The 13,315-nt window shown below is 36.5% G+C and overlaps 1 protein-coding gene across 3 annotated transcripts in view; it reads right to left on the bottom strand.

Annotated features, from left to right (window-relative positions):
* The window catches only part of LOC141905033 (mortality factor 4-like protein 1), an 87,989-nt gene that overhangs the window by 7,367 nt on the left and 67,307 nt on the right, over positions 1–13,315 (bottom strand). For all 3 annotated transcript variants that reach the window (XM_074793750.1, XM_074793751.1, XM_074793752.1), the window contains one exon: positions 3,228–3,312. In XM_074793750.1, the coding sequence (XP_074649851.1) occupies positions 3,228–3,312 (85 nt within the window). The remainder of the gene's footprint in view (positions 1–3,227; positions 3,313–13,315) is intronic.

Genomic DNA, 13,315 nt, shown 5'->3' with positions numbered 1-13,315 from the left:
CCACAACTTGACATGTTGTCCGAATCTCGTGGATGTGTTCCCGCGTGACCGGTTCGTCCAAATCCTTCGATATCTCCATTTCTTTGATGAACGGCAAGCACCCGATAAAAACGATTTGCTTTATGATAAGTACTATGAAGTGCGTTACTTCTTTGACTATTTTCCTCACAGATTTCGTGAGGTTTATCAGCCAGTGAGGCAATTATCAATCGACGAATCAATGATAAAATCGAAAGGCCGAACGCCAGGCCGAATTTTCATGAAGAACAAGCCAATACGTTTTGGTCTCAAAGTGTTTATGCTTAGTGAAGCTAAGACAGGTTATGTTTGTAACATGCAGTTGTCACAAGCTAACAGAACCATTCCTGATGGGAAAAAACTGATCAGAACTGTTCTGGATACTGTGACGCCGTATGATAATCTCGGATACCAGATATTTATGGATAACTGGTTTTCCAGTTTAGAGGTATTTGTACGATTAGCAGATCGCAAATGGGAAGCATGTGGAACCCCGCGTGCCGCACGAGGTGGTCCGAAGCTGTTTACAGATCTGCTGTTACTAAAATAATGAAACATGGCGATTATGCGTTCTTGAAACACGCGACTTGATATCGTATGCGTCGCTTAGCAAGACAATAAGAAAGTAACGCTACTTTCTAGCCTTCCGATTGGAGATACCGTCACCACAACTAAAAGAACTGCAAGGATTGACAATAAATGGGGAAAAGTGGACGTGAATATGCCAACTATAATTGATGACTACAACCAGAATATGGGTGGCGTCGACATAATGGATCGGAAAGTCACATCGTACAAACGCCATATGAAAGGTATAAGGTGGCCGCTGAAAGTTTTCTGGTACGTTGTTGATGTATGTATCAGTAATGCATTTATTCTATACCAGAGCAATACTCCAGCAGATAGTTAACGCATTTTTCGTGAACATTTGTCCACTGAATTAGTTGGCGGCCGAAGTTTCCGTTCATCAGGGCCTCAGTTCCGGATTCAGTTACTAGATCAAGCCACGGGAGTTCGCTTCAATCGAGGCCTCGAACATGCTCCTGCTCTACAACCAACAAAATCACGTTGCAAGGTCCACAAGCAAAACCCGTTACATATGTGGAGCTTGCGGTGTACGAATGTGTCCAGATCCGTGTTTCCGTCACTGGCATTACGAAGAGGACTACTTATATAACGATCCTGATAAAGCTGGCAAGCCAGCTGCATTTAAAAGACTAAGAAAAGACTAAGACAGTTAACTGTGGTGTGGTAAATAAGTTTATTCGACAAATTGAACTTTAAAAATTTGTTGTGTGATTGTATCCTATATTGTACGTTTGAATTACGGGATTCTGAATAATTTTTCTAAAATTCTAAAATTGATGTAATTTCTTTATTTTTCAATATTTTTCAGTAATTTTTGGAGGAGAGATCAAAAACATGACAAGTCATATTATTCATATTATAAGGTTTTTTAGCTGATAGGTTATAGTCTTTTTGAAAAATGTTTATGTATTCAGTGGTGGACATCATAATTTATACTATGCAGAAAATTTTGGGTATTTTTCAAATGGCCCACCTTGGACCATAGACCCATATAATACCAATTCTTTTGTCATATTCTTGATCTCCTGTTTCTCTTCTTTCATTTGATGTATAGATATTGAAGATAGGACATATATAGACAGAGTTAGGCTTTTTTACGAAACTGGTCTCCTCGTTACTGACTAAGACAATAAAATCGCTCAGGCAGAAACGCGCATTTACGAGAAAATCTGGCAGGCACCAAAGGGTTAACCTTTTCTACAGCTAGATCAAAATCAAGATGGTCTCGACGTGTGTCCAGTTCGGCAAAATCAGCACTTTTGCAGAGGTTTTGAATGGGAAATGTTGATGATGCTTTGATCGATGGTTACCACCAATCAATCCGACAATTGCCAAATTGTAGCTCATGATATCTAGCACTACATCTTAGTAATCCTATTTTGACTAAACTTGGTACAAAGAGTACTTTGTATTTCGCAAAGCACATTGATCTCTATTTATCCGTTGTTTATTTACTGATTTAAGATTGATTTCGTCCAAATCTAAGTAAGACATTTCAACCAACTGGTCAGAAAACCCGTTGTTTTGCAATGATGTTGTATATGAGAGATTTAGAGATCGTAGCACCAGTTTTATAAGATGCTCGTACAGTCTGTTCATCAAGTGTGCTATGATCTCAAGAAAAACCATTGGTGATCAATCCTAATTTAAAAAATATTGGCAAACGCCATAGGAAAGGGTACAGTACTCAACGCAAATACTATAACAACTCAACAGATCTACACGAATCACAAGACCGCGTTTCTGCATAAGATTTTCATCCCTGAACAAACATGTAGTGTGTTTAAGATGAAAGCTGACCAGGAAACCCATTTAAAACCTGGTCAAGAAGTTTGAAGCAACTGTTTCACCTAATGATGCCAAATACATAATGGCAGCCCAGATCAGTGAAATTAAAAATGAATTCAAGGCGATAATGAAAACAGGTGATGAGGGATGATCCACGTAATCTGTGAGACAAATATCACCAGAACCTAAACTATTTTGGGCTACACTTGATCTTTGAGGAGTAAATTGCAGTTTCCTTTCAGGTTTCAATGCAGCGTGAGAAATAGATAACTAATAATTATAACAATAATCGGCAGAATAACCATAGGGTTTCAAAACTTTGGCAGGATAAAATAACTGATTGCATCGAGTACTTTTAGAGAATAAACGTATTTAATCTTTCTGGAATTTCTGTCTAGCAGTAGAAAAATACTCAGTTAGTGCAGGGATGCAATTTCAGCAATTTGAACCTTTAAACTTATATTCAAATGCCCTTTTTCTGGGAATTGAACACGTCCTCAAGAAAAGCTCATGCTCATCACAGAAAATGCAGGTACCTTCCAGCACATTTATCAGTCTCAGGCACTTCAAACAAATACCCCTTCCGAAAATACCCTGATTCCATTTACAGATGAATCAAGCCCCGATAGGAAGTGAATTTGAGTGAAAAGCAGTTTCACAATTTGAGTGGATTCAGATTTCATCCCGATGATGGATACCACCTAGTCGGTGTCTCCAATTTTTGAGCTTGTACATTTATTCAGAAAAATAGTGGGACTTCTTAATATATAAAATTCAAACATGAATCTGCCATTCTACACTCTTAGTAAAATAAGTGATGGGAATATACATACTTGATAACGTCGTGAATGTGAGTGAGCAGCAACTGGACACTTTTCTCATCTAACTGTGTATACGCTAGCATATTACCCAGTTTTACTGAAACAAAATGACATATACATGAATAGAAACTAGGGCTCGAGGACCACTGTACCCACTTGCCAAGTCATATCAAAAAATCATATCAGTGGTTTGAAATGCCCAACAAACAGTATTCAACACCCCTGTGTACAGAAACTGATGACCTTGAAAATCATCATAGAATTTGTCATAAACCACAATTTTGCAATTGTTGTGATTATTGTGGTAACAAAATATGCCTAGGAACCGATGTACAGCAGAATTTACTAAATTTGGATTTTTTAAATCTGGATTTCCGGAATTCGGAGGAATCGGGGCAGTCCCTAGTCATCTGAATTGAATTCTACTGTAATATGAGTATACTAAGTTATTCTGCTATTCAATGCCCCTGGTGACCATATACAACCGGAAAGAAACTTTTCATGATGGGTTTCAACATAGTCTGATTACTCCAAAGTTTGTGGTAGGTTTCGAGGGGTTTTGGTGCATCTGAGGCCCATTTTCCAGCATTGACAAAAAGACTGCTGCCACGCGCGGTTGATCGTTTTAAATTTTAAAATCCACAGGATATTGACAAAATACCTGCATATAACACATTCTTATCCGTAAGCTGGACTCACGCTTGATATTCAGAGTAAATGTTTTCGATGCTGCAGGTGATAGGAGATCATTTCTAGGTAGCTCTAAGTGTTGATTGAACATTGATTGAACTTCAAACAAAACTTGCAATAAAAAATCCGGCAACAAAATATTTGTTTTTTCATAATCCGAAAAATGAAATTGATTTTACGAATCGAATACACCACAGACCTACCCCTGTTAAATAAGGTGTAGGAATACGTTTTTTGTACTAAGGAGTAATCTTCATTCGAACAAAATAATCTTTTTCACTCGAACGTATAATATGAACCTGGGTTTTCTTCGTATATTCATATTATGCGTTGTTTCTGACCATGTACAGTACACAGCTTGTTTAGGTCATTTTGGAAATTCACTGGTCCTGTACATTTTGGATTATTCTGTATATCATTTGAAAGTGAAGAGAAGGCGACTTAGGATACTACCTTGCATTACTCTACTCGTTAATCCTAATTTCCAAGATGACACAGTTCCGTTGATTTCGGCAACCTTTTTTTGTTCGTAGAAAAATGCTGAACCATTTAAGCTACCCATAATCATTGATACCATTTCCTAATAGTTTGTTTAGTAATCTCTGATGTAGTACCTTATCAAATGTTTTTCGAAATCTATAAAGACTAATTAAGGCCTAACAATTGATTTTCCAGGGTCAAAAAACCATCTGTTCCAATCATTCATGGTTTCAAGTAAACCAAATTGACAGATTGTAGACCTTCTTTTTATAGATAATTCAAGATGGCGGAATGTCATGACACATAAAATTTGTGGTCCATACATTTGTGGTCCGTACTTAATACATTTTTGAGAAGATTGTGAGTAGTAGATGCTTGCCTAAGCTGATAAACTGTACAGTGCTTCATCTAGCCAAAAATAGAGGGGCGGTCCGCCCCGCCCCTGAAAATAGCCGCTCTTGTGCCCTTCAGATGTGTCCCATGCTCGCCCTTGTGCCCTCATCACTTGCTGTAGGTCCGCCCTGCTGCCCTCGTCAGTCACAAGTAATGAGTGAGGGCTTTCAAAATAAGCCGTCAGCCGACTGTTAGTAAAAATCCTGCGACGGCTATGAAATGTGTTCTTAAGCTGGCTGCTAACAGTTTCTTGCCAATCACTAACACTATCAATTTAAATCAATTAATTTGATAGTTCTACGAATAAGAATATGCAATTTCATGTATACACTATTACTTCCTTTTTTTCGCTGTATCATTTGCTTTTTGAGATTGCTTTTTTCTGCTATTTCTTTGTCTGCAACTGGTTTTCCAAATCATTTTGAAAGCCATGAGTCTACCATATTATTAATTAACTTTTGTTCATTGAAAGGTATAGGTGTAAGGATGTATGTGCTCAAGTATGTCACTCATGGCAAAATCCGAGACTGAGATGGAAGATCTACGTCAGGATAACCAAAGGCTCAACGACATTGTGATAGACCTTCAGATGAGGTCGATGAGAGAAGATTTACTCTTTTTTGGCATTAATGAGGAAGCTAGCGAGGACGTGAGCGCCAAGATGTTTGATACTCTAAAAAATAAAGCTGAAATACTTGATGCCCGGAAAAGAATTTAATTTGCAGGAGTGCATCGTATCGGAAAACCGAAAAATGGAACAATAAGGCCAATAGTTGTTAAGTTCCAATACTATCCGGATCGCGAAGAAGTAAGAGCTAGACATGATGAATTAGCACACCACCGTATCCAAATAGCACAGCAACTTCCCAAGCAGATCAGGGATCAAAGGTGAAGTTACAACGACGTTGTTAAGAAGCTAATTGAAAAAGAAGTTAAATTTCACTTTGTGCAGGGGCAGTTATTCGTAAACAATAAGCCGTATCAGCGAAGCAAGAGCACGGACATAACCGCATCGAAAGCGAAACAGGATGAACGACTCCTGCCCAGCGTGGTCAGTACCGCGGTGATCAACCGACACCAAGTAGTAGTGGAATAAGTGAGGAAAACGGGAGCGTAACAGCGGATGAGCGGGAACTAGGTGAAATGTTGCGTCAGACACACGTAACGATGGATCATTCTGAGAATTTGGAATATGATGACGCCCGGAATCGCATAAATCTAGGATTAAATCAAACTGAACTGAATTTGTGTTATCTCAACATGAAAGGTCTGTTTAAAAGGTCGAAAGAAGTGCGAATATGTAAGTTAGATTTACTGGACTTTTAAACTGAACTCGGAAAATACGATCTCATACTTCTGTCCGAAACAGCGAATAATAAAGACACCATTTTTTCCATACCAAACGGATATAGCTTTTATCAAAATGTGAGGAAAAAGCATCGGCGCGCGCGGGGAAAAATTCTGGTGGACTATTATTTTTATATAAATCTAACCTACCAGAAGGTATTTCTCTTTTGCAAAATGATAGCACCCCAGACGTACTTTGGGTCAAGTTATCTAAGGAATTTTTCATGTTAGAACAAGATATTTATTTACGTTTTTTTTTTAAATATATATATATAGCTTTATTTCAGGGAAAATTTTACAATAAGTTATTTTGCTAAGGTCAAACATTGACATTAATAGCAATGTTATAAATATTTAATATTGAAAAGACCGCTTTGTACAAAAAAGACTATTACAATTATTAAGAACAAAACAATAATAATAATACTAGAAAATATTTGTTATAATAGTTATTACAATAACAACATCACCACTATCACACGGTATTGATCATTTCACAGTCAGTAGTCATAATGATTTAGATTTTCAAATTTTGCGGTTAGTGAGATAATACTGATGTTAGTATTATAATTCAGGTCTGGACTACCAATGAAAATTTACATTTATCAATAAGTCGTTTTGAAAAGAATTGCTGCATTGTAGATAATTGAATTTCATTAGCAAGGTCCTGGAGTAGGCTATGGATTTTATCGCGATGAGGAGGGTGCTGGCACTTTAAAAGGAAATGAACTGTATCGAGTCTTTTATTGTTGCAATTAGGGCAATTTGGATGAAGCGCATTGCTAAAATTATGATCACATAGCTGGGATCGTAAAAAGAGGTCTACACGTAGTCTATTTAAAGACATTTCTTCTCTAAGATTTAAATTTGGAATCATTGCTGTCGTGATTGTAGAAACTTGTGATGATCGTTTATAGACTCAAGATTTAAAAATTGTAAAGTTTGGAATAGAGCGAATGTCTGTACAAGTGTCATTCCAGACAGCCATAAGTCTGAATAGGGAATTCTTAATCTTACTTGGTACACGATGGGGTATACGAAAAGGTTGATGATTTCTCAAGTTTCTTTCGCTATATTTTGGTAGGTACTGAAGAGTGATAAGACATAAGAGGGGTGCATACATTTTGAAAATTTATACATGAAAACTTTTTGTCGCACGAGGCGCCTGCTTGATAATGATTGCCAGTTAAGGACATCTAAAACTTTTTCTCTACTAGAACCCGTGATACAGCCAGATACTATGATAACAGACTGGTAATGGAGCCGTTCAAGCCTATCTAGAGTTGTTTTGTTGGCGCTACTAAATATTACATCACAATACTCAAAGTGTGGGTATATAAATGAACTGTAGATTGTGTTCAGGTGTCGTGATTTTAATTTATGCTTTAATGATTTTAACGGATCCAAAAGCTTTTGTACCTTTTCAAAAATAGATTCAACATGTTTTTGGAAACGTAGATTTGAGTCTAAGATAAAACCTAAGTGCTTTCGTGACGTTTCACTTGGGATACGAATACTGTTTAAAAACAAAGGATTATAATACTTGATGTCATTTTACAAAATGTGACATCACAACTCTTACTAGGCTTAAACTCAAGATCCCAGCAAAGTGCCCACTTCGAGATATTATCAAGATCTGACTGGACGGCTCGATTACCAGGGTACGGGTCAGTTGGATCAATACTAGAATATAAGGAGGTATCATCTGCATACAAAAACACAGTACTGCTTAATCCATCGGGAAGATCATTAATATACAACAAAAATAGCAATGGACCGAAAATTGATCTCTGTGGTACGGAGCTGTTTACATAGTTATCAGGTGATGTATCAGAGAATGTACCATCCACCTTTACCTTACTGTTCTTACGGTTCATTAAATAATTATATTCCAAACGTTTCAGCCTTACACCATAAGCCTTTAATTCATGAAGTAACAGCTTATGCGGAACTGAATCGAATGCGGCACTAATGTCTTAATATACAGAACGAACGTCGAGATTTCTGTGAAAATTATCAAAAATATAAGTTGATATTGCTAGAATTTGGTCACAGGTACTGTGACCTGGCAGAAAGCCAGACTGATGATTATATATAAGGTTATGGGAATCTACATGTTGAAATATGGTATACGCCCAAAACTCCTCCGGACAGAACTCCTCCGGACAAAACTTCTCCACCATTTCTTCTCCTGGAAATAACTCCTCCATGGGGTGGACATTTCTCCTACATGACTGATATTATAAAGAAATATATATACACTATATTATATGATATTAATTTTATTAATTTTATAAAAATATATGCATTATATGCTGTAATGGATAGATACATTGCATACAGTATATATGTATTTACAAACTGTTACTGATAAACATTTTCACGGAATGATAATATGTATTTAACTTAAAATGCGCATGTTTTGGCCAACAGCACTTAAGAATTGACCTATGTCTTTTTGTCCGTTATTATAGTCCAAGCACAGATTCCTGAGACATATTTGTAAGTCCATGTATTTCTTTTGCTGACGTTTTGCAGGCCGTTGCCCTACTGCAAACTGCAAACTGATGGGTGCTTATGCCCAACTAGATTATAGAATTTATTGTTCCAGGCCTCACATATGTTATTTGTCCTGGCATCACTATTTAAAGTAGCCTCATGAACATTCCATTTTTCGGGTGGGAACAGAGGAGGTGAGCGCCTCAATCGCAGGATTCCATTCGGAGCACGAACAGGTCTGTATGATCCATTAACATAAACCGAATTAAAATAGTCCAGGATCTCCACTGCATCATCTACAGCATTCTCCGCAAGATGCTGGAAACCTCGAGGAACGTCCGCAACAGGTAGAAATGCCAAGCCATCTATCATGCCAAAAAACATTCGAAACTCCGGATCATTGCGGTATGTTTGCTGTAGTCCCAGAGATTGTACTTTCCTCCATGTTGCTTGGGTTAGACGAAAAAAGCAGCCACGTGATTCAACTTGACCATCAAAAGCTGAATCTATGGCTTTGTGTACAGCTTGCTCGAAGTCGATCATGATGTATTCTGGTTCAGGCAAGAGCTGCATTTCTTGACATCGGTTATTAATGATACTGTGCATTTTGTTGTAGGTTTCGTGGTCTTTTCTTTCCAGTAGGGCGTATGCAACAGAGATGTAGGATGAGCCCAGAGGTACACAGATCACGTAAACTTGATTGAAAAGTGGAGGACTCATGCTGAATGCACCATCCATAAACCAACTAGTTGCTGCGGAGAGTTTTTGTAAGCCGACATCGGTGGCGTATATGATAATTCTTCTTCCGGGCATCTCGTTGTCATACAACAGGAATCCCTGCCCCTCTCTTTCCTCCCCATCTTCTGTTGTGTTGCCAGTTGTGGCCCATCTTCCTTCTATCACCAGCTCTTCCAAATTCTGCGGTACCTTTGGCATATTCTTTCGGCGCTTGCGCTGTATCGACTTCTTACACGCGCATTCATTCGCTAGACGGATTTTAACAGCTTCGCTGTGTATAGTTGAAACTACTTGGGAATAGATTTGGACTGGATTGCTGGTCGAGTTTTGTGCCATCTCTTTCATTTGGTTGCGGAGTTTGGTACACTTTACTTCAGCAGCATCTTGTCCATGGTTATGTTCAACCGACTCAATTGGATTGTTGTTGAGTAGGTCTGTATGTACAGCACCGCGACATCGATCTGCGCCTTTCTTCACACATGCCCATCAAATCTTGTTGTTTCTTGAGTACTGTTTCAGGTACATATGCCCATTAAAACATAACTTGCTGCCTCCTCTAGCTGTCTTGATGATCTCTGCCATAGTTATACTGTTTGCTGTTTCACTGAGAAATGAATAAACACCCAAGAATTGGGGGGCTTATATACACCAGGTGATAAGAATTCACAAACAATTGGCAAACAGTATAATTGGTATAATTACAATCTTAATTTGCCGGACCATGTTCCGACAGATATTCAGTAAATATAACTGACTGAGTTCTATTTACTTTTTATAATCAATTTTATTTCATTGCATTGAAAAAATACTGATCTCTCTGATGTTTTTTCAGTAAAGCTTATTGCCTTGTCATGGCGTTGCAGGTGAAAAAATGAGAAGTCTCTAGAGAGCAATTAATCTCTAGCAAAAAGGACAAAAAATCAAAATGATTTTCAGACGAGCTATACATATCATGCAAAAGCACATTCTGATATCAACACATACTATTTCACAGTTCTCCGTATATTTTCGATGGTCCATTACTGAGTCATGATAAGTAAATTAACATCGATTACACTGCTAGCGTATGATATCAGTTTGATAATTTAAATGAAACAACTAAATGCTTAGTATATGAAACGTATATGAAACGTCAAAACTGAGAGGTTTCTTGTCTTCAGGGCTTTTCCCGTGGAAAAATTTTTTCCTTTTAATCAAATATACTGTTAGAATTACTGATACTTAAATAGTTTTTAATGGGACTATGTCGAGTAGGTAGGCATAGGGACATTCTCATAAGACATATTTCATAGTTCCCCGTATATATATTTCTGAAGATTCAGAATATATTCTGAGTCTTGATTAAAACATAATACTTATTTTAATGATACTGTACTGATTCAAAATAAATAATTTCAGTTCACCTGTTAGTGTATTGTTCAAAAGATTAAAGGGAATCTATTCATTGATTATTTCATTAATTTATCTATTAATCAATTAGCTATTCTTTACCCTAAGGAAACAATGCGTTAATTTTGTCAACAAGTACCAATGATTTCAGTTCACCTGTTAGGATATTGTTCAAAGATTAAAGGGAATCTATTCAATGATTATTTCATTAATTTATCTATTAATTAATTAGCTGTTCTTTAATCAAAAGAAACAATACATTAAATCTGTCAATGAATAATAGTTATTTCAGTTCACCCGTTAGGGTATTGTTAAACAAGACAGTGCAAACCATGGACCTATAATCTCAGTTTACTTGTGATAACCTATGTTCATATACCGGTAATATGATAATTACATGTCACCACCTAAGTCCTTATCATCATACTTACAAGCATTAATAAACTTAAAAGTATTATCTCTTATTATAAGTAAAGAAAACCCACGGAGGAGAAATTTACCCGATAAGGAGGAGTTATGTCCAGGAGGAGAAATGGTGGAGAAGTTTTGTCTGGAGGAGTTCTGTCGGAGAAGTTATGTACCGGATTCCTACTATTGCATCATAGATTACACATTCATACAGTTTAGACAGGGTATTGAACAGTGTAATAGGTCGATAGTTTTCTGGGTTGCTTTTACCCCCTTTCTTGTAGCTACAAGACACGATGCCTAATTTCCACTTTTCTGGGAATGAGTCTTTACTAAGTAGGTTATTAAATAGCTCAGAAATCAGAGGTGAAGCTTTTAACATTCTGTTTGTTATACCATCCGGACCACAGGCTTTGTTAATAGCCAACTGTTGTATCAATTTGGAGATAGAATCCGGAGATGTTAAGTTAATTGTAACATTATTTACACATCGGTCTGGGAAATCAGAAAATCATCAAAGTTTTTGACATTATGATATTTTTTTGTCACTGAATTCAGTAATTTTTTCGAAACTCGAGGTACATTCTTTATTTGATTCTTGATCAAAGAGAGTTGGTGTACCACTATCAAATTTATCACCCAATAGTTTTCTAATAATTGTCCAGTAATTACGTTTTGATGATGATGTACTTCCAAGGCCATTTAGTAATTTATTTTCATGGTTCTCTCTTTGTTCAGCAATCAGGCGATTTACATAGTTTGACTGCAATTTATAGCTATTGAAATAATGAGGGTTACCAGTTTTCTGAGTTTTCTGATGATTTATTTCACTTCTAATCTTATCCTTAAACCAAGTATTTCTAACAGTAACACAACGGTTCAGAATAGAATTTTTATAAACATCCATTACTTCGTTTGAGAATTCGGTCACCATATCATCAGGGTCACTTATATTTAATATATCATTCCAGTCCACTAGATTGAAATTTTGTTAGTCTATCAAAATTACATGACTCATAATTCCAGATTCGTTTTTTATAAGACTCTTTTTTACTAATACGAATTGAAAGGGACACAACCAATACACAATGGTCTGAATTTTCAATCGATTCTGAGACAATACCACAATTTACATAACCTGGTGAATCTGTAAAAACAAGATCAATGCACGATTTACTATTTCCTGTTACCCTGGAAGGTACATGGATCAATTGTGTCATATTACAGCCATCATTTACATCCTTAAGCTGCCTACCAGGCGTACTTGTAATATCATGCTTATACCATGAATTATGTTTGCTATTGAAATCACCCAAAACATATATTGCACTATTTTCAGGTGAATTATTTTCTTGAATGTGTTCGATAGTAGTTTTGAGAAGTTCAAAAAATAATAACCTCTCATCACTGGATTGCGATGGTGACCGATAATAGAAGCCTACAAAAATATTTTTATAGTTTATTTTAATTTTGATCCAGGTACCATAACTATGGTCATTATCCTGATATATACGCTCCAAGTCACAGACGAAAGAATCATGCACATACACTATGATACCTCTATTTCTTTTTGTGTAGTTGATTATATCATATTCAGGAATTTCGTATGAATTAAGGTTACAACTTATGTCCCCAACTTCACAAAGTGCAGCTACAGAAACTCCCTTTTCATGTATTAGTTTTTTGAATAATTCAAAGCGAGTGTTTTGGTCTGCACCAATACTATTTATGTTATCAAACAGAATATTCATTGGTTTATCAGGCCCTGGATTCAATTCTACATCATTACATAAAAGAATAAGCAAACTTTTGGTATGAACAAGATATATCAAATTCACTGAGCCAGGGATAAACATCATCATTAGTGATCCATGGAGCAATAGTAGGATAGTACGGACATTATAAGTATGATTAGATACACGTTTCATTATTGCAAGCCAACAATATATGACAACAATTAGAATAAGTACATTACTAGTATAACTCACAAGACACAGCGAAAGGCAATAACTTTAACTAACACTTCCAGGTCAAAGAGGCATATCAAACAACAAGCCAATGCCTATTTCGATGATTTTAAAGGGTAACTGACACTTTTTAAAAGATTTTCTACTTTTTACACTAAACGATATATTATAGTATACAATAAGGCTAGG

Source organism: Tubulanus polymorphus, chromosome 5, assembly GCF_964204645.1.
Source record: "Tubulanus polymorphus chromosome 5, tnTubPoly1.2, whole genome shotgun sequence".
Classification (NCBI taxonomy): Eukaryota; Metazoa; Nemertea; class Palaeonemertea; order Tubulaniformes; family Tubulanidae; genus Tubulanus; species Tubulanus polymorphus.
Note: the sequence above shows the minus strand (reverse complement) of the source record. Positions and strands in the feature narration are given on the sequence as shown.